This window comes from Ictalurus punctatus, chromosome 18 (genome assembly GCF_001660625.3).
Source record: "Ictalurus punctatus breed USDA103 chromosome 18, Coco_2.0, whole genome shotgun sequence".
Lineage (NCBI taxonomy): Eukaryota > Metazoa > Chordata > Actinopteri > Siluriformes > Ictaluridae > Ictalurus > Ictalurus punctatus.
The window spans coordinates 6,726,810-6,747,494 of record NC_030433.2 but is presented as its reverse complement, the minus strand read 5'-3'; the positions used below and the strand labels follow the sequence as shown (position 1 = coordinate 6,747,494).

Sequence of the window (20,685 nt, the reverse complement as noted above, 5' to 3'; positions counted from 1 at the left end):
GTCCCTGATCGGAGTAAAAACAAATCCGTTCATCCATGACGCTGCGGGATTGCGTGAAGTCACGATCCCCAGAAAACAAGAAAGAAAGAAAAATAATAATGTATGGATTCTTAGGGCTTCCGTACTGTACTGAACAGATGACATGCGACCGTTTTGAATCTGACGTGGAGAATAAGCGCACACTTCTCCGTCCGTTTGTCTTTAAATATTCTGTCAATGAAAATCTGTGACCTTTCTGAGGTCATGTCTGTAGCCCTGTAGCTAGTCTCGGGTCTGATGAGCTAAATAATTTATATACATGCTTCTGATTGGCTACGACAGAGAATCTGCTACACTAGCAGTGATGGTTCATGTTTGGAAACCCGCCCCCCATATGTTTATCAGTATTTGGTCCTGTGAAATACTGGTTGGCTCCACATTTTGTGCTATATCACGACTATGAAGACAGTTTCATCCAAACTCGTTTGGGTTTTTTGCATTTTATTAGTGTTCCGGTCAGTACTGTAAATATAACCCCTTTTCCTTTTTGTCTCCTTCCCAGCGTGTATCTCTGGCTCTTTTGGATGGATCCGACCCTCACCTCGGGTTCAAGTAAAGAGGACGTCGAACTTTACGTTCTAAACTGACGTAGCACTGTCTTTTGCTTTAAATTTGAGTCGTTTAAACCGCAGTAAAAATGGAGAACACATACAGAGAGAGACCTTCTCTCACCCGTGGCGCTCGTGATATCGCCAAAGAAGCCAAACGGCATGCGGTCAAGAAAGTCAATAAAGCCATAGACCGTGCGACGGATGAGTACTCAGGCCGCACGTATCACCGTTTTGAAAACGACGACGAAGACGACGGCGGAGACAACGACCTCTACTGCTACCAGGATGGACAGGCGAAGCAACACGACGACGACGAAGGATCCAGCGACGCCACCGAAGGCCATGACGACGAAGATGAGATCTACGAGGGAGAGTACCAGGGTGTGCCTGGCGCCGGGGACGGACAGGTGGCACTGGGCCGGCCGGTATCAGATGGGGCGAAGGACAGGAAAGAGCTGGAGAAAGAGCGAGAGACGGAGGAGGAGGAGCTAGCGCAGCAGTATGAGCTGATCATCCAGGAGTGCGGACACGGGCGCTTCCAGTGGCAGCTCTTCTTCGTGCTGGGGTTGGCGCTCATGTCTGACGGTGTGGAGGTTTTCGTTGTCGGGTTCGTGTTGCCAAGCGCCGAGACGGACATGTGTGTGCCCAACTCAGGAGCAGGGTGGCTGGGTGAGTGTGAGGTCATGAACACACGACAACACACACACACACACACACACATACACACACACACACACACACACACACACACACACATTAAGTCTTGTGCAAACCTGCATGCATTCAAAGCACAGAAAATCTGCATGTTACAGGTGTATTGTCAGTGTTTTTTGCGTTTTGCTTCTCACTTAATTCAATTCCCCGTTCCAATAAAGATGAAAAGTAGTCGGTTTTAGACACAGAGTCCAACATATTTAGAAGAATTTGCAGGTTAAACCAGCAGACAGATGTTTTTAATCATGTAACAGAGTACAGACTACAGAGTTCCTGAATAAGTTCCTGTTTTGGATTCTAATATGATTAATATATACAATAACAGAAGAGACATAGCTCTGTGTGTGTGTGTGTGTGTGTGTGTGTGTGTGTGTGCACAGAAATCTCATTGGGATAGAATAGAAAGTGTGTTGTCATGGCACCAGGTACAGTATGAATACATGAGTGGGTAGTGTTATATTGGGTTTGTTTGTGATTGTGTGTGTGTGTGTGTGTGTGTGTGTACATGAATATCCTTATTTTCACACCCGTGCACCTGGGTACAGCATCCTGTTGCATGCTTTTCTCAAATGGAGACCTGTAGGTCATTATTTTATTCCCTAATAAACTGAATTGTGTGGGAATTGAAAATCAATTCATTCAATGTTTTTTTAACATAAAATCTACGCCTGCAGCTAAGCAGCCACAAAACCTCAACACACACACACACACACACACACATGCACACAAACTCAAACACACAGTATTCCAACACATATTAGAGGGACAGGTGGAGATATACTGTGTACGGTCTGAGAGAAACCAGACGATTTGTGTCTCTGCAGCAAAAACCATCAGTGTTGTGATTTTTCTCTCCCTCTCCATCAGAGAAGGAGACAAACGGACTCGTTCCGTCTGAACCCGACTCATCCGTGCACTTTTCTTTTCGTCTCTGGTGTTCACTGCAGGAAGACACGTGGACACACACGGAGTACGCACTCACACTCCACGTGTCAGCGTCTGATTCGCTGAAGCTGCTGAGTAACTGTGTATGCATTCTGTGCTTTTAGAGAGAGAGAGAAAGAGAGAGAGACAGAGAGAGGAAAGTGGCAGAAAGCATCAGGGCATGAAATCAGAAAACTGAGCTCTAGGGCTCCTCTGAGGAGAACAGCTGGCTCGCTTTGCGAAGACGTTTCGTCAACGCTGACTTACAGCAAAAACCAGCACTTTTTACTCTTTCTATCCACAGCGCTGCTGAATCCTCAAATCTGATTGGTCAGAATGGCTTGATTCATTTTCTATAGCAGTTCGAGCTGTAAATCACTGTCCAGTTTTGATGAGCCTCAGATTCTTGTTCTCGGATGATAGGAGTGGAACCTAATGTGCCATTGTAGCCCTTTCCCCTTAAGCTTCAACGTGTTGTGCATTACGAGATCCTTTTCAGCTCACCACGGTTGTAAAGAGTGATTATATACAGTAAGTTACTCTATCCTTCCTGGCAGCTTGAACGAATCTGGCAATTTCCTCTGACCCTCTCTCATCAATCAAACCTTTTTCTTGTTGTTTTTCATCAGAGTTTCAGAGTATCAGTGTGTTTTTTGGTTTTTCGCACCAGTCTGTGTAAACTCTACAGACTTGTGTGAAAATACCAGGAGAGCAGCGCTTTCTGAAATACTCAAATCAGCCCATACTGTACGGCACCAACATCCGTGCCGCGGCTAAAGTCACAGAGATCGGAAATTTCTTCATTCTGATGTTTGATGTCAACATTACCTTAACCTTAACCTGTTCCTGCATGATTTTATTTATTTATTAATTACATTGTGCTGCTGTCACATGATTGGCTGATTATGTAACTGCATGAACATGCAGGGGTACAGGTGTTCCTAATAAAGTGGGCAGTATAAACAAGTTAAAAGCACACTGTTTGTTTAACTTAGAAAAATGTCTAATCGTTCCAATATGGTGAAGAGTGAAGAGTTTATTTGACATTTATGGAAGGAGTCTCCAGTGTCACACCAGTTTCCTGCTTCCAAATCTGTTATGTCCGTGAGAACAGGAACTGACTCGTTCCACGGCGTAATTATAAACGGATAAAAAGTATGACGTGCTGTTCTTCAAATATAAAACTCATTGTCATATTGCTGTGGTGTGAAGCGTTTTGGGACACGTCGTTATAGGAAAATAATCAACTTCTCAGTATGTTGTTTATTCAGTACATTTATCAATCCCCTATCCAAATCCTATTTCTTAGATTAGATCAGGTTCATAATGCAGTGCATGCGCTAACGGATATCCGACTGAGCTAAAGATGTTTTATAGCAAAGTTTTATTTCTGATCAAAATCGTTCTCGGATTGTTTCCGCGTCGCAAATGATAAAAGAAACGCAGTCACGTTTGCTCGCGTTATAATAACGATGCTGTCATTTTGCTTCTACTGCCTAAAAATGTTCAAGAAAGACAGGCTCGGATCAGGCAAACTTGCAGCGGCTACAGTCTCCGAAAATGAGTACCGGGTACAAACTCTCGTCACCGTAGTGTTCCCCTCGAGGGTAGATTTTGTACCTTTAGTCTATTTCTTTCATCGGGAAAAAAAAGTGGATGTAGTGTACCTCTTAAGCTCATTTAAGCTACAAAACTGCATCGTAAGGCACTTCGGGAGTACTCTGACATTGGTTGTAAATTAGGGAACAAAATGTACCTTTTTAATGACTGGTACATGGTACTCGCTCTCTCTTTAGACTCTAGTGGGACCGGCATGATCCGAGGGATTCGCAAAGAGTCGGTGAAATGTTTCCGTCTGCCATCAAGTCATATTCCGAGGAGACTGTATAGATGTCGGGGAATATGTTATTGCAGCAGGAACTAATTATGCGTGCTGAGCCGAGTTTAATTAATAAATAGAGCCTCTCATAGACCCAGTGAGCTGTAACGAGGGGAAAAAAACAACAGTTTCTCTTTATTGTTGCAATAAAAAGGGGCAGAAAGAGAGTGACACAGCAGTGTTTGGCTCAGCAATATCATTCATACTTCAAGCGTTTCATAAAACAGCTGAATAATGGAGGAATGAAATGAAACACTTGGGGTCATGCTGTTATAGGAAAATGAATGAAGCGGAGATTATTTTCCAATAATCAGCACACAGGAAATGTTTCATTTATTTTTATATCAGAGCATATATGTCGTACTTTTTTTTTTAATATCCATTTTTAGTTACCTTTTGTTCTTCTGGATCCTCCGTGACACAAGTTATTCCTCGTTATCACTAAACACCTCTGTTGTAAAGAATTTCCCGTGTCTGGAAAGTTCAAGAAAGAACTTTATCTCTTGCTGTTACAATGTTACAAAGCGCTGACGCTGGAGACTCCTTCCAAAAAATGTTAAATATACATCTTGTCACAGACGTTTGTTTATTTGATCTGTTTATAATTAGGAAACTATATACACACACACATACATATATATATATATATATATATATATATATATATATATATATATATATATATATATATATATATATATATATAAATAAATAAAATGTATCATCAACTGGAGGCTACAGCCTGGAGATTGCTGAGGATGGTACCACTTGAAGTACCATGGAAATGGTTTTAGACCTTCTTGCTGGGACTACGGTTGCTGCTGTGGATGTAGGACTTCAATTACCACATACAGTTTTGAAATCAGGTCTCCTTTAGTGAACAGTGGACTAGTTCAACGAAGACTTCATATAAACACCATAATGAACTTTCTTTTATTTTCACACTATCCGTTGTTACCTAGATGAGGATGAGTTCCCTTCTGAGTCTGGTTCCTCTCAAGGTTTCTTCCTCATCATCTTAGGGAGATTTTCCTCGCCACCGTAACCACCTGCTTCCTCAATAGGGATAAATTCACACACTTAAAATCTGTATCCTGTGTTTACATGTTTCTGTAAAGCTGCTTTGAGACAATGTCCATTGTTAAAAGCGCTATACAAGGCAAACTGAATTGAATTGGACTGAATTAGAACGAGCGCATTAACGTAAACCTGTGATTTGACTTGTAGCCTGAACTAGAGTCAGAGCTGCTGGTATAGAAAACACGAATCACTTCGAACATACAGTACATCTGGCTTTAAAACTTCAGGCCATGCCTCTCACAAAGTTTACGTTAAAATTACCGTTAAAAAAAAAAAAGATTCGTGCAGCGTCTCAATTCATCTTCAATCCGCCCTAAATAGAATCCGAGATTAGAACGAGCGCATCCCAAATCGTAGTGTGTTGAAACGAGTGTCCCAATGGTACCTGGATGATCTAATGTTTCAGGTAGATTTTCTAAGTGATGATCCGTGGACACTTTTCCAGGTAACATTTGCCCACAACTCCTTGGAGGAGTTTTGTGACCGTTTGCTTCGCCAAATTCAAGGATGCATTTTAGGGAGGTGTAAATGAAATGTGGAAAAAAATGCATCAAGAGAATATAAACTAAACGATATAGTATAAATTATTACGTAAGGAATAATGAATAAAGAACAGCTGAAATGCAATGAGGTGTTTGTTTACGGTGACTAGGCAACAACGTTCTCTTCTGTTACGTGACGTGTTTGTTAGTACGTCCCAGTACTTGCATACTCTTTTGCTACACGCTCAAAAGTATGCACTTTTTCTTCACAAAAAGAGTGCACACTTTAAGTGCATAGAATAAGTGGGCGAATTGAGACGCAGCACCAGTTTTAATGCCATTTTCCATTTATCATTGACGTTTCCGTTTTCAATCGTCCATTTTATTGATAATGGAAAGCTTCACACCATAAGGTGTGAGGTGACTGTGTGACGATTTAGACATGGAGTTTGCATGTAGCTAAGCTGTGTTAGCTACTCGTATTGCCAGTGTAAAGATACAGATAGTAAACACCATACTGTACATGCCCTGACTGACTGATTTCTGCTAATATTTTAAACAAGACAAGTTCTGAAACTCATCCAGTGTGTATTAAAGATCCAGAACAGGACCTGTCCTTGTTGAGTCTCCAAATGCAGAAAGTCTGCAAACAAGAGCATTAACCTGAGCGTGACCTTCTGAGGAGTGATCATCTCGACGAGACTGCGCTCACTGATAGCTCTCCTCTCTCTTTTATGCATTACTCTTTGCACACTTCATTGACTCAGTATAACTACATCCCATACACATCAGCAGGACGCTAATAGCGATGGCAGTCGGCAGAACTCTCAGCTTCTGGCCTGGATCTGAACTGAAACTCCTTTCTACAGTCTTTGGATCGCGCTAGGATGCTAACATTAGCCTGGAACGCAATTACGCTTGCTATCTGTTAGCTTGATCGTACTTTTTGTTATACAGGAGACACTAATGATATGTCAGGTAATTAGGGTAGACTCAAGAACTACTGTATATTCTTCACTACGCTTTATATCTAGCTGCAGAAAAACACGAATGGGTCCAAACCTTTGCAGTGGTGTATTTCGTAGATATTTCCAGGACCACAGCTCTCACAGGAAGCCACAGTTGCTGTTCTGGTGTGCTAGATTTATGTTTTTTTTGATTAGCGTAGCAATATATTGTTAACAAACAGCAGCACAACGTTCATAAGGCGACACGGTTATCACTTTGAGTTGAAAAACTATAATGTTTACGCTAACTACAGCTAGCTCTGCTACAGGTGAAAAACAGGAGCCTAGATTTTATAGCGCTGCGCATAAATGTCTGTAATGACTGTCGAAGAGCTTTGTGAATTCCTTTTGCTTCCCTAGCAGCTCTGCTAATTTGCAGCTTTTGAATAAGAATGCGCGGTTGAACTACTCACCATGACCGCATGCAAATAAATTGCTGTGCTAAACACCGCATTGACAAAAACACTAATAATGCTAGCTAGATGCAGAAAGGTTGACCGAGTGAGAAAGAAGTCACTTTAAACTTAAAAATAAATGAAGCAGAAGCCGAATTACGCATTTTGTCCTTTCCGTAGCATAATATATGCTACACTTTTACACTTTTATACACACTTTTAGCATTTAGCATTTAATAAACCATCTTCCTTGATGCTGTTCATAATAACGCACTTTTTATCATTTACATTATGATAAAATGCATACATGGTTGATTGAATCGAGATGGAAAATGCTGAAGCATATATGTTTGAAATCATGCAGGGGACATGAGGTCTGCTAGCGACAAGCACTATTGAGTTTCCATCCAGAGGAAGAGAAATGCACTCGTCCCTTTAAGTGTGCTAGCCTCTAGCTAACTTCGCTGAATTAATACGACGAGTATGTGGTTTCTCGGTTACAGTAGATTATTTCGGGCATTAGAGGGTTGGAGCAACATCTCTCTGATGGATCGTTTAGCTCTAGCAGTGGTGTTGGAGTGTGCATGCGTGCGCGTGTGTGTGTGTGTGTAGTAGCGCCGCACTCTCTCTTTGTCGTCTTGTAATGAATCACCTGCCTTTCCCCATCATGCCTGCAAGAGAAGATAACACGGACTGCTTTCTGCATATCAGCTTCCATCAGAGAGGCTTCGGAAAGCATCAGAACATTACGGGAGCACAATGAGAGCGAGAGAGATCTGAGTGTGCGTTTCTTTGTGGTGGAGGAAATGGACGACAAACGATCGGTCCTCCTTTCCTTAGCACAAATTAGCATTTTTATTAGTGTCTTGGCTGGGGAGCGTTCAGTGGGTTTATCGTGTGTGTGTGTGTGTGTGTGTGTGTGTGTGTGTATACTGAATAACTGATCATTAGAGAAAAGCAGGTGAAGAATAAACACAACACTGTGAGCAGCAACTGACCCTGACCAGAGACGTCCATGAGACGTCCACTGTTAGGTGGAAACTAAAACTAGTACTTTCCTCACATTTAGGTAATAATACAAGGTGTGTTTGGGGTTTGAATGGTATTCGGTGAAAATATAAGGTTAATGTTGATATCAGCCAATAGAAGTCCGCACTCAGAAACGATCCTCGGCTAGTTTGGGGGCAGGGCTCATAATATTAATAAATGAATACGTTTGATGTTATGAAGAACGCTTTTTGGATGCATGGAATCCGTGTGAATGAGGTGCTCATCTCATACAAGGGCATCTTCATCCCCACTAGACTCCAAAAATCTCTCAAAGACCCTGTCTTCCACTCGACTATAGGGTATCCTTTCTGAAAATTGGCACTCACAGCATCATCCAGAAGATCTGCTTCAGTGAGACCCAATATCGAAGCGTGGACGTTATACATCATATGAGTCACAGTCAGAACAAATATGATGAAGAGGTCGTATCGGAGGCGGGTTCACCATGAGCCCGTGTCAGATCTTTGTAATGTATCTGCTGGACTGGATGAGATGCTGTGTCAGTTCGTGTATTCCCACTGAGCACTAAGACAATTAAAAGGCGTGAAAAACGACATCTGGTTCATCCGTGCATCGTGATTCCGCTAGGGATGTAACCGAATACGAATACATTATCCGGAATGAACAGGAGCACTATTTAATAATATTTTTTTAGAACTTGGCAGAACTATCTAAGAGGATTCAAGAACGCGTTGCTTGAGCAGGACATTTTTACTTTTATGCGGGCGAGCGGTCAGATATGAAGCTCATGGAATTCTCATGTTCACGGTCCATTTATTCATTCGAAGTGATTTAAATGACACTACTATTTTGTTTATATTGTAGGAAATAATTTTTTTAGTAAATATTGTGGGCAGGTACAAAAAAAAAGTTGAGGCTAATTATGAACCATAATGACAGCGCTCGCATTTCTACCTCTGGGTTTTTTCCCAATGTTTTTCATTTACATATTTAATTTTATACATATGATCTATACAGTTATAGCTATCCAAATATTTGACGCGCTCAACAAATACAGGTAATGTCATGACATTACACCACTAGATTCCACCAACCAAAGATATACATATCCACTTTATTGCTATGGTGTGTTGCTATGGTTCCTTACTAATATTTTTACCTGTTGCTCACTTGGTAAACGGTTGCTCAACCAGGTAAATAATCTCCACCCTGTCAGTGGTTATTGCAAAGAAGTCTTAGCACTGAATGTCTCAAATCGCATACTAATCTAGAAGATCTGGAAGATTACTACATTGCACGTTTAAGTGTTTGTATATAAAAACGTTTAAATTCAAACACTAATTTTTCTCAGGTTTTTGAGCAAATTATGTTATGAATCAGATTTAATATTTTACCAATGGACTATATGACTTGGGGAAAGGAATGCACACAATTTTGTGCTGAGGAGAAAAACACATGGGTCCCGAGTAAATTAAAGGTGAGTTTATAGTAAATTAAACACCAGTAAAGCAGGATGGTGTAGATGACTACATGCTGACACGTGAATCTAACATTGAGGAAGAAACACACACTTTGCTCTGTATGCTGTTTTAACAAATATTAGTCTTTACAGTCAGCATTTTGCACTCTGGAATGTGTGTGTGTGTGTGTGTGTGTTCTGTTCCAGATGGGACTTTTGGCAGTATCAGCGGGTAGAGTATGTAGCAAAATTAATAAACGACGAGACTTGTTGTACATCTGGAGCTCATCTGAGCATCTCTGGCAGCCCCAGTGCAGGAGGCGTGGCCACAGTGTGCATCAGTCTCAGTTATAGAAGCATGGCTACGCTGTCTGTCAGCTCTAATGAAGGAGGTGTGGCCACAGTGTCTGGCAGCCCCAGTGCAGGAGGCGTGGCCACAGTGTGCATCAGTCTCAGTTATAGAAGCATGGCTACGCTGTCTATCAGCTCTAATGAAGGAGGTGTGGCCACAGTGTCTGGCAGCCTCAGTGAAGGAGGCGTGGCCAACATGTCTTTCAGTCCAACTGCAGGAGGTGTGGCCAACATGCTTGTCAGTCCAACTACAGGAGGCGTGACCATACTGTTTGTCAGCCCCAGAGAAGGAGGCGTGGTCTGAGTCTCGTCTGTTGTAACGAAGGAGGAGTGGTTTGTCTGTCAGTCCTAACGACGGAGGTGTGGCCACAGTGTCTGCCACTCCGACTACAGGAAGCATGGCCACATTGTCTGTCTGCCATAATGAAGGGGGTGTGGTCTGTGTCTGCGACTCCTATGGAAGGAGACTTGGTCTTTGTGTTAGTCGTAATGAAGGAGGTGTGGCCTCTGTGTCATGTATTTGAATGTAATTAAAGAACCAGAGAAGATATATATATAATAATGATTATATCATCTTATAATTAATTTCTTTTCAGTTGCTGAACAATTTTTGTCTTTCTGTTCTCTCTCTCTCTCACTCTCTCTCTCACTCTCTCTCTCTCTCTCTCTCTGTGCTCCACAGGTAGTATTGTGTACCTGGGGATGATGGTGGGAGCATTTTTCTGGGGCGGTTTGTCAGATAAAGTGGGCCGGAGGCAGTGTTTGCTGGTGTGCATGTCCGTGAACGGCTTCTTCGCCTTCCTGTCCTCGTTCGTGCAGGGCTACAGCACGTTCCTCTTCTGCAGGATGCTCTCGGGATTTGGGTGAGTGTTTCTCGGTTCAGCTTTTAGCGAAAACTAGCTATTGCACAAATTAGGCAATTATAGGTGGTCTTTACTTTGGTCCATTTTGGCATTCGAGAACCCTCCACCTATACTTGGAACCTATACACCTATACTTGTTCTAAAAAAAAATAAACAGGGGTCTCGGTCCGCATCTGAGAGACCCCCAGTTCAGTTCGTTACTGGTGAGAACATGGAAGTGACAATTATACAATTCGTTCATTATAGAACAACACGTCATACTTTTTTTTTATCTGCTTACAGTTACAGTTTAATGTTGTGGGAAGCACAAAAGAATATTTTAGTAAAAAAAAAAATCATTCATTATAGGAGCTACAGTGTAATTTCATTCGGAGAGTTATTCTAAAAGGCTGCTGATGAGAATGTTTACTCCCATCTTTGGATGCAAGAATGCATTCATAAACATCTTGCTTTTCTATATCTAAGGTTTGTTTTGGCAGCAGGATGAAATCAGTCGATGATTTCTGCTGGGTCAAGTGCTCTTTAATTATTTTCATCCAGAGCTGTTTTTATTTCTGGAGTGCTCTTTACAGCGGCCCATGGAGCAGTTTTTGTTTGATTGGGCTTCGGTGGGGGTCTGACCAACATTTGACCTCGGCTGGTAGTGAGTTTCTTTTGTCTCCCTATGGGGTCTATGTACTTTGGAGTACATACACACACACACACACACACACACACACACACACACACATACACACATGCACTCAGAGACTCGCCAGGTCTTTTTAGAACATTCGGTCTGGCTCCATACTGAGATAATGACTCCTCTGTGAGTGACACAGACTTTTCCCTAGACCACACACTTCAGCCCTCTCTCGGGTTTTTTTTTCAGTCCCTTTTCCTTCTTTCCCCTCCTCTTTCTCTTTTCTTTAACATCACTCCTCATTTAAGTTATGGGTCAGTGCCAGGAGGTTCAGCCAGCCCGGTGAGCAGTGTTCAGCTCTGACTTTGCAGCAGAGACAGAGAGAGAGAGACAGAGAGAGAGAGAGAGAGATGGGGGGATTGCAGTAGGATAAGTACAGCATGTGTTTTATTGCTAATTGAATGAACAGCCCGTGCTTTGTCCTTGTGGTGTGCTGATTCTCAGCAGTGCTCCTTCCCCCACCATCACTCTCCATTCTCCATCCTCCATCTTCACTATTCCTTAGTGTCTACGAGGTCATAAACACACTGGGCAGGTCAGAGGTCGTCCCAAGATACATTTTGCCGAACGCTGATCGAATCGAGGTGCCGTATTATATTTTAAATGATGACAGAAAGGCTTTAGCTCTCATAAACTCAAGATTTTGGCATTAGCAACACACAAGACCCGCCTCTCGACCCTTTTCCACCGACAAGTGCAGAATCCTTGATTTACGCTTCATGAGAAGTGCTTCTCGTAAAGCCTGAAATGTTGATATTTCAAAACATCAGAACTGCTACTGTATAACAGTCTGAGCTATTCATCAAACAAGTGGGAAATACTTGTGGGGGACTAGGAAGCATGGAGTAATAAGTGAAAGCCTGCATTCTTTTTCTTGGGATGGAGATCGTTTCGTTTTTGCCGTGGACCACATAATGCAAAACCAAAGCCTGTTCTGATTAAATTGTCGATCTACATATCTACAGAGACTTTTACAGAACCATCCAGCTTTGGAGAGTAATTGTTCCTTTGAAATGTTCCTTTCCAGCCCCAAAATCATGCTAGAATGTCAGGAACCAAGAACCGGTGTTGGAACAGTGTCCATTTGTTGGACAACGAATACAAGAAGTTATTTTTAGAACCATCATTAATAAACAGGGTGCAAATGATTGTGGAAAAATATCAAAAGGAATAGTGCAATGGTCTGATTTAATGGTCTGAGAAAGAAAGAAACATTACTGGAACTCACAAAATAGGAGCAAAAACTTTTTTCATTTTAATAAACAAGTGAGAGAAGATGCAAGAATATCTCTCTCTGTGTTGTATGGAAATTATGAGGATTTTGAGGAATTAGATTTTTTTTTATTGTCAAATACCAAAAATTTGTTTTTGTTCACTTCTCATTATTAAATTCATTCTGATTATATACAGTTTTTAACATCATTAACTGGTGCAGCATTTCATGGTCCACTTTGGATGTACTATTTCTTGCTTGCCCATGCTCCTCTACAGGATCGGCGGTGCCGTGCCCATCGTGTTCTCGTACTTCGCCGAGTTCCTGGCGAGGGAGAAGCGTGGCGAGCACCTGAGCTGGCTCTGCATGTTCTGGATGATAGGCGGCATCTACGCTTCAGCCATGGCCTGGGCCATCATCCCACACTACGGTGAGCAGCTACAGCCAATCAGGGAGTAGTGTTGTTATTAAACACAATCTTGGTGTTTCTTGACACTTTATTATGAAAGACTTGCAGAAATTGTGAAATGGTGACATGGTGCAGCCGAGTGTAATAATGAAGTGAAAAACTTTACTTGAGTAATATGATACAAATCTAAAATGGTCTAAAATGGACTTGATGAAACATATATTGTATAAATTGTACTACTTCAGCAGTTACAGTAAAACACTACACTTAACTCTGTACTATATTTACTATATCAGTTAGCATTATAGTAGACAGTAATTGTTTAAACAACCGTTCCTTATGTATAAGGTAAATTATAAGTTTTTCATTTTAACCATTGCTTTATATAGTAGTGACTTCCTGGTAACTTCCTGGCACAAGGACTAAGATAAAGATAACTTTAAGTCAGTGGCAAATTATAGTATGACAACACTAACAGGACAAAAACTAACCTTGAATTTTAACAATATGGGACTCTGAAGTTGTTTAAACATGTAAAAATCGTTGGTACGTTAATGTGACATGCAGAGAAGTAGTAATGTAGATGTTGATGTTTCTTGCTGAACAGAAAGCATTCACGGGGCGTGGCATCTTTTACTCACGAAAATCATTATTCCTGGAGTGGAGACATGCAGGCTATTACATTACATAATTACACCATGGCATAATTAAAAGTGTGCTTCACCAGAAAATGTAATTGCCCCTTATAATGTATGAATGTTAATGAGGTCCATGTACTCTTATTCCTTAATGCGTGTAAAATGGAGGATTATGGGCCATAGAAGCCAAGAGACGGGTAAAGAACGAGGGATATAGCGGATATATTAGGGCGATATCTGGAACAGAGGAGAGGAGAGGAGAGGAGGTCGTTTGAGGGTAGGAATGGAAGCGAGGGAGTGCGGAGAGAAGAACTGGAGGGAGAGGGTGGGTGAAAATGATTAATGTGGGCTGCGTTAAGGATATTTAAAGGATGAAGGCACACAGTAGCGAATGAAAGTGAATGCAGAGAGGTGTGCGGGGGGGAGGAGAGGGGGAGCGAGTGAGCGGGAAAGTGAGAGGAACATTAGAAGTGGATAAAAATAAAAAAGAGGGAGATAGCAGGGAAACAAGGAAGCAAATACAATGCGGGGATAGAGGAGGAAAAGGAGAAAGGAACGGAGCAGAAGATAAAGAGCATTGACGAAAAGGGTTACCGTCTTTGCAACGCGTCGCATGTTCTTCTCATGTCCACATGGGGTTTTTACCGGTTCTCTGGCTTCCTCACACCTCCCGAAAACAATGTAGGAGGTGTGAATGAGTGTGAGAGTGGTGCAAACCCATTAAGGATGCATTCCCACCTCACACAGAGTATTCCCGGGAGAGGCTCTGGGTTCTCCACCACCCTGACCAGCATAAAGTGCTTGCGATGAACGTCCGAGCTGATGTAATAACATTAAGGCAAATACAACTAGAAAAGGAAATACCAGAAGTCCAAATTTATTCTGGTTTATCCTTGCATAAACAGAAGCAGCAGCAATACAAACGGCATTGTTCACACCCTTGCCTGCGTAGTTTATGTATAGCTGGGGGGTTAAAAGCAATGTCCAGTAGATGGTAAATCAGAGCCCAAACATCCCCATCCATCTGGTTTCCAAGCTGAATTGTAAAATTGGGGATTTCCTTGGGAACACAGTGACGTTAAACAGACTAACAAGCTTTTAAAATTTCCACCACCGTCGTGATCATTGTCATGAGCTGCGTCTCATATCTGACCTTACATCCAAAAGTATTTACTAATCTAGAAAATCCAACATTGGTACACACAACAGAACTTTAGGTAGGTTTCCGTTAGTCTACAGTAAACTCGATGAGGTTTAAAATTCAACGCTAGTTTGTTTAGTCTGTAGTGGACTCACTGTCACATGGTGCTATACCGCCTCCGCTGTTTATGATGGTGTTGTACCTTGCGGACGTGTAGCGTTAATTTCTGAGGATGTGCCCAAGCGACGGTCCAAATGACCGCGAGATATGCACAGCCAGCCATCTTGTGTAGGAGTACGCACAGTTCATAGCAAGCATAATCCATCCTTAAGAACGTAATAGGACACACTGAGTAATGATAAGCACATGGAAATAATAGTGATGATCATTTTAGCCATCATTGTGCAGATTTAACCTTTAAATCGAACCTCGATTCAAGTCCGTTAAACCAGACTTGATAAAAAAAACCCCACTGCATTGTGTTTAAATCTTTCGTCAAAAAGAGTTAAGTCATTTCAGCTAGATTTAGCTTTACAACAGTGCATATGCTGTTTGTCTTCTCTCAGTGCCTACATTTTACCCTGACCGCATTTCATAACAGATATCTTGACAAAACCCTCCCTGATTATTCTCTCCTCCCTGTCATCCCTCTCTCCTCCCTTCCCCTTTCGTTGAGTCTGGCAAACAACTATACTCGTAATTGAGGTCAATTGATTGGCCTGTCTCGTGTGTGTGAGTGTGTAAATGTGGTTCTGCCGCAATGCTTCCACATCTGTGGGGTTGGGGAGGGAGGAGTGCTGGTGCGTGTGTGTGTGTGTGTGTGCGCGTATGTTTGTGTGTGTGCTTTTTACTTACTGTTTTGATTGTAATGCAGATATATTAGTGCATTTTGGAGTGGACTCACGTCTCAGCTTCTCGGTTATATTGCATTGTGCTACGCTGCATTGTTTTCAGTTTATAAGTCTCTGCTGCTTCAGTGATGTGTAATATATTGTACTGTAAATGTGTATGCGGATTAATGTGTGTGTGTGTGTGTGTGTCTGTGTCGTGGACACGACATCGATATGAGCAGCAGCCGAGGCAGCGAGCCATACACTCCAGTCTATTATACGCCTAATCCATACAATGAGATTCTCTACAGCTGCAGCTCCTCACACACACACACACACACACACACACACACACACACACACACACACACCACACACACACACACACCAATAAGTTGACTACTATAATCAATAAATTTAATTATTTTCATTTTTATTTGAATAAAATTAAATAAAATTATCTCTACAAACTAATAGAGACTAATAAAATCATGCTACAACAAACTAAAACCAAACTTCAAATGAAAACTGAAAATAATTTTGAAAAATTTCAACTAGAAAAAACACTCCTACATTATGTTAATAACACACAGGAAATGTATGGTTTTGTTATATAACAATATAATAAAAATATATATATATTTAAATAGATATACAGTATCTCACAAAAGTGAGTACACCCCTAAGTGAAAATGTTTTGAAAATGTTGTGAGATACTGTGTGTGTGTGTGTGTGTATATATATATATATATATATATATATATATATATATATATATATATATATATATATATATATATAATAGAGAGACGTGAACAAAACCGCTTTAAAACTAGGGCAAAACAAAAACAAGAATTTATATTGAAAACAGTAAATAATAAACAAACAAATTTTTAAAAAACTCATGTATACAGAGAATTTTAGTGGTTTGACGTGTATATATAAATATGTAAATAAATAATTATTTTAACCAGTCCTAAGACTCAACTGAATTTCAAATGAAAGCTGATAATATATTTTTTTTAACTATAAAAGTACAACAACAGTGATGGATACACAAAATATTTTTTTGTGGCTGAGAATAAGATAAAACAAAAATAAGAAGTAAAACTTACATACAAGGCACTACATAATGTGGAAAAGAGTCCCAGCATTACACTGTCTTCCATTTTCCGCTATAAAATTCGTTTCCGGTCATGTTAATGTAATTGTTTCACTGTCTGTGTTTTATTTTTATTTAGGTTTTTCTTTGCGAATAATTTGTATAATAGTTATAGTTTCTATGGCTCAGACATGCACAACGTTTTGTTATATCTCTCCTGAGCACTTACAAAAAAAATGCTTGCCAAAAAATGACCCAGTCTTCAGGGTGCAATGAACACATCACTACTCACCATAATGCCCCTGTCTTATTTAAGCTGACCCTCAGAGAGAGTAGTGCTGGCAGATAGTGATCTAAGCACTCTGTAAGGATTTTCATTACTGTTACAGCGCTTTGCCAGATAATGATCCAGCCTGGAGGATGGAGACATTATCATTGCAGCACAAGTATCCATCTCTTCAGTCTGTGTACGTGTAGAGAGGCTGAGCTGCCAGATAACGATCCAGACTTTCAGGTTCAGTGGGAAGTAAGAAGGCAGGGCTGCTAGATAGTGTTCCTAGATCTGTTAGTGTGTGTGTGTGTGTGTGTGTGTGTGTGTGTGTGTGTGTGTGTGTGTGTGTGTGTGTGTGTGTGTGTATACTAGAGTTTGTCACTTCTTATCTTGTGCAGACTTTAAAAGACAGGTGTGTCTCACAGTGATGTGGAAAAAGATCTTCGCTGCATCAATCAGCTGCCATTATGATCAACAGGACACAAGTTTGTCATCATTTTTAAAATATCAGTCAACGTAGCAATATTTAATCTTCTCCCAGCAGCAGCTTAATGGTTTAAGCACCAATTTTTATGCCAACTTAATATCATCACATTCGCTGTATCCGCTCCATATATCAAGGATTATTAATAAAGTGATTTCATATTACATCAATCACATTACCCTTTAAAGTTATGTAAGTAAGTTTACTTTAAATGGGTGTTACATTTTTAATGAGTTGTGTGTTATTATAATGCTAGTTTGTGGGGTAGCTTTGATTGCTACAGAGTTAGTTCCTTTGCTAGTGTGTTTGCTATAATGCTAGTTTTGTGGGTTAGCATCTTCACTATAATGCTAGTTTATATGCATCCTCCTTTTACTATAATGCTAGTTTGTTTACTATGATTCTATGTGCTAATCTGTTTGATATAATAGTATTTGGTAGGTTAGGTTATTTACTATAATGTTGTTTCTTAGACTACTCTATATAATATAACGTTAGTTCGTGGGTTAGTTTGTTTACTATAATGCTAGTCCATATGTTACTCTGCTTACTATAATGGTAGTTTGCGTGCTAGTTTATTCACATTTACATTTACAGTATTGTGCACTATAATGTTATTTCATTGGCTAACTCTGTATAATATAATGCTAGCCCATGGGTGAGTTTATTTAGTATAATGTTATGTCATTGGCTAACTCTATAATGCTAGTTTACTCACTGGAGTCCCTGTTGAGAAGCGCCATGGAAACCCTTATAGAATTTGTAAGCTAATGGTTTTAATGCAATGGTTGCAATGGTTTTGCTAGCATCCAAACTGACATTATAGTAAATAGAGTAATTTATGGACTAGCATTATAGTAAACAAACTAGCCCACAAATTAGTGTTATAGTAAACAGACTAGCACATAATGCACTAAACTAGCATTATATAGCATATATTATAATGGGAATTGTATTGGTTTTAATGGGAATTGTAACAGTCCCAGTGGGTCTCTACTGCTAATTCCTTGGTGGCATGTTATGTCTAGTAGATACCATTAAAGACCTACGTCCTGCTACATAATGGAAACCATTTGGTAATGGTTTTAATGGTTAACAGCTGATGGCTTGTAATGGTATTTGTAGTGGAAACCATTAGAATTACTGTGATGGTTTCTGTTGTATTTTTCAGCAGGGGTTGCATTATTCTTTAAGAGCATTATCACAGGATCAACACAGTCACAGATTTTTATTTTAGTCTGACGAAGAGAGATGGAGAGAGACAGGCAGAGAAAATATGGAACGCTCTCCGAGTGCCTCTCACAGCACCTCTAGACTCGGGAATTAAGTATAATTGCATTACACATTGTTCTGCCACTCAGACCCCAGAGGGTACTGTTTGTGTGTGTGTGTGTGTGTGTGTGTGTGTGTGTGTGTATTCTCATTCTGTTTATCTATGTGTATCCAGGTATACATATAACACTAGCATATTTGCAAACTAGCATACTTTCATGTGTCCATGTGTACATACAAGCCCTCCTGCGTACTAGAATACTGACATGATATCGCTCCTAGTTGCACACTTGAATACTAGCATACGTCATACTAACTTACTTGTACATTTTCATACTTTTCTAACTGCACACTAGCGTACTTGCATACTAGCATCCTTGCTTATAATTTTGCAGGCTGGAGTTTCAGCATGGGTTCCGCGTATCAGTTCCACAGTTGGAGAGTGTTCGTGGTCGTCTGCGCACTACCGTGTGTCTGCGCGGTCGTCTCTCTTACCTTCATGCCAGAAAGCCCACGCTACTTCCTAGAGGTAAGCTGTGAATGTGAGCGTGTGAGCATAAAGTACACTTAAAACACTCAGGCTTTCCGGTATAGGAAAATAATCCATGATGGTTTGATTATTTTCGTATAACAGTGCATCCTTGAAGTGTTTCATTCCTTTTATAACACAGCAGTATGTGTGTGTTTTATTGATGTTGTAAGTGTATCTGACTGTGTCTTAATGTTTTCCATATTTGTAGACGGGGAAACATGATGAGGCGTGGATGGTGCTGAAACAGATCCATGACACCAACATGCGTGCTCGAGGAGAGCCAGAGAAAGTTTTTACTGTGAGTATTATATAGTAGTATATAGTATATATGGTATAATAGTATAATATATAGTAGTGTGTATATATATATATATATATATATATATATATATATATATATATATATATATATATATACACACACAGTTTTTTTATCTTTATGAGGACCTTCCATTACTATATATAATTACTGTAGCTGATTAATTCTGTGCCGTTACCGTTACAACCCTAACCTTAAACTCAGTAACCAAATGGAGATATTTTGGCTTTTTAAAACATACTTTTATTTAAAGGAAAATATTATCCAATGAAACTATATTTTTTGGGAGGACCGGATAACCAAGAGGACGTCTGACACTTTCTTATAATTGTGAGGACTTTTTGGTCCTCACAAAGGGCTGAAGAATACATATACACACAAACACATATGGTTACACACCTTTTTTCTTTTTTTGGGTTTATTCTTTATCCTCTACCCGTCTCAAAATAGCTCCTTAAACTTTGTTCTCTTTGATCACAGATGTGTACCCAAATTACTTATTCAAGTAAGAGCACAATGACTCATGTAAATAAATGTATTCTCGGTTAAAAGTCCAGCATCAAATTCTTCACTCAAGTTAAAGTAGAAAAGTATGAACTTTTACATTTACTTAAAGTATGAAATTTAAGTATAAGAAAGAAGATTTCCGATCTTGATTATAAATTAGGGCTGCCATCACCAAGGAATCAAGGAGTATGGGAAAACTTTAGATGAGACTTACTAACAACAGCATCATTCCTAATCTTTAAGATTTATTCCTAATCGAGCATGATAATAACTCTGACCACAGACACTAGCTGAATTATAATAGATAGCTCTCCCAGTAGGAAAACAATTTGCAGAGTTTGGTGTCCTTGTTTTTTTTTTTTGTGGAAACCTACTCGAATCGGCGAAATCGCATTCGCACGAAATTGTTTCGCACTGTCTTTCACAGGGTTGTTTGTTGGTAAATGAGACCTTTTTGCTGTACTCATGTTCGACGCACGTGAACTGAAGAGGGCTTTGACTGAACGTGCGTCATGACGACTTCAAGTGAC

The 20,685-nt window shown here is 40.3% G+C and overlaps 1 protein-coding gene across 1 annotated transcript in view; it reads left to right on the top strand.

The window, feature by feature from the left end:
• Window positions 1-20,685, top strand: part of LOC108278521 (synaptic vesicle glycoprotein 2C) — a 42,185-nt gene that overhangs the window by 8,790 nt on the left and 12,710 nt on the right. The window contains exons 2-6 of the mRNA XM_017491962.3: window positions 542-1,259; window positions 10,575-10,755; window positions 12,929-13,080; window positions 19,193-19,326; window positions 19,538-19,627. Coding sequence (XP_017347451.2) covers window positions 677-1,259; window positions 10,575-10,755; window positions 12,929-13,080; window positions 19,193-19,326; window positions 19,538-19,627 — 1,140 coding nt within the window. The 5' untranslated portion in view covers window positions 542-676. The remainder of the gene's footprint in view (window positions 1-541; window positions 1,260-10,574; window positions 10,756-12,928; window positions 13,081-19,192; window positions 19,327-19,537; window positions 19,628-20,685) is intronic.